Source organism: Parus major, chromosome 5, assembly GCF_001522545.3.
Source record: "Parus major isolate Abel chromosome 5, Parus_major1.1, whole genome shotgun sequence".
Lineage (NCBI taxonomy): Eukaryota > Metazoa > Chordata > Aves > Passeriformes > Paridae > Parus > Parus major.
This window is the reverse complement of record NC_031774.1, coordinates 59845063-59846676: the sequence shown is the minus strand read 5'-3', so window position 1 is coordinate 59846676 and position 1614 is coordinate 59845063. Positions and strand designations below refer to the sequence as shown.

The 1614-nt window shown below is 34.2% G+C and overlaps 1 protein-coding gene across 5 annotated transcripts in view; it reads right to left on the bottom strand.

Annotated features, from left to right (window-relative positions):
• The window catches only part of NIN (ninein), a 60540-nt gene that overhangs the window by 6811 nt on the left and 52115 nt on the right, over positions 1 to 1614 (bottom strand). The window contains exons 29-30 of one of the 5 annotated variants that reach the window (XM_019007101.2): positions 1201 to 1255; positions 117 to 196 (exon numbers count right to left, since the gene is read on the bottom strand). The exons of 3 other annotated variants lie outside the window; for them this stretch is intronic. In XM_019007101.2, coding sequence (XP_018862646.1) covers positions 1208 to 1255 — 48 coding nt within the window. In that variant the 3' untranslated portion in view covers positions 117 to 196; positions 1201 to 1207. Of the gene's footprint in view, positions 1 to 6; positions 197 to 1200; positions 1256 to 1614 lie in introns of those variants that run through there. One more of the 5 variants, XM_019007100.1, reaches the window with a different exon arrangement.

The window sequence follows — 1614 nt, the reverse complement described above, 5'->3', positions numbered from 1 at the left end:
AAAAAAGAAAAAAGAAAAGGAATAAAAGGGGGAAAAAAGGGAATTTGATCCTCAATTTTCTCAGCTTATGCCAGTTCTGTGTTTTTGTGTGTTTTTGATGAAAAAGGAATGGGATCAAAAGCAGGCAGAGGTGTCAGAGGTGCCCGATCCTCCGGTAGGAATCTGCATGCACTGCTCGCTGCTCCGGTAGCAAGGCCTAGAGAAAGAAGGGAAGTGGGAATACTTCACCCTGATATTCAGCTTTTTCTTCAAAATACATTCACTTCAAGCAAAAAACAAAAAAAAAATCACCAATACAAGCAAAGCAAGCAACACAGGACAAAAAAAAATAAAATATACACACAAGGAGAAAAAACCATGCGGAATATCTTGTATTTTCTGTCTGTAAATATGATTATTAGCATTAAATGGACACAGCTGGGAGGCTGAGGGGGTATTTTTTACATCTAAAGACTCTCATCTATGGTTTTTAAAAGATTAGTGGTAGCAATTAAGTCAGCAAAGTTTTTTTAGAGGAAATCCTCCTCTCTTTCTCTCATTAAAAATCTCATATATAACATAAAAATTTATATAATATATACAAAACAGCACAGATTGACAAGAATTTGGGGAAAATGTAGCCAAATTGGCTCTTCTCTGAAAAACTTTGCATTTCCATCTCAAACTTTGTTGTTTTTCCCTCAGAGTGAACGAGCAGCTGGTCAGAGGTGATATGAAATTTGAAATAGAGCTGTGCAAAGGGGGAATTGAGCAACTCAAATATTAATCAGAAATATTAATCAATATTTGCCATTTCCATGGGCAAACTTTGGGAAATGTTGGGTAATTAACTGAATTTAGTTATTGAGAAAGGGGATATGAGATAATCACAGCAGAAACAGTCACTGGGAATTCAGAAAAATCCAGACAGGTTAACAGAGTAGAAACAGCTCAGGAATTATAATTTTAGTGAAATTCAAACATGTAACAGCAGCCTTTGGATGAAAATAACTGTAAAATGAATGAAAAACCACAAACAGGGATTAAAAAGCAACAAAAACTGCAAAGCAGGATAAACACAAAATAATTCCATTAAAAAAAAAATAAAATAAAAGGAAAAAAAAGTTTGGAAACCTCATTATCCAGGATCTAATCAAGCTGCAAAATGCAAAGCAGCAGAACTAAATGAATTAATTTTAGAAAGCATGGAGATAACCTGACCTTGTACTCACTGGAAAGATGATGGAGAGGGATTAGGATGGAAGTTTTCAGGGTGCTAAAGGGGACATTAAAAGGGACATGAGCTCAACTAAATGTTAAAAATCTTAAAAATCAGGATGGCAGAGAAAAATCAACAGATTCAAGCAGGAGGTGCTTATAAGAAGCAGTGGAGACAAATCTGGCTTTGTTTATAACTGCAGGTTTTTAATAATGATTTAGCAAGTTGTGGAACGGAAAAGGGGTGTTATAAATCAGAATATCCACTCATTTTGAGGAGAAAAAATGGAAAAAAAATAGAAAAAGTGGAGGGAAAATTGGAAAAAAATTGGAGAAAAAATTGGAGAAAAAATTGGAGAAAAAATTGGAGAAAAAATTGGAGAAAAAATTGGAGAAAAAATTGGAGAAAAAATTGGA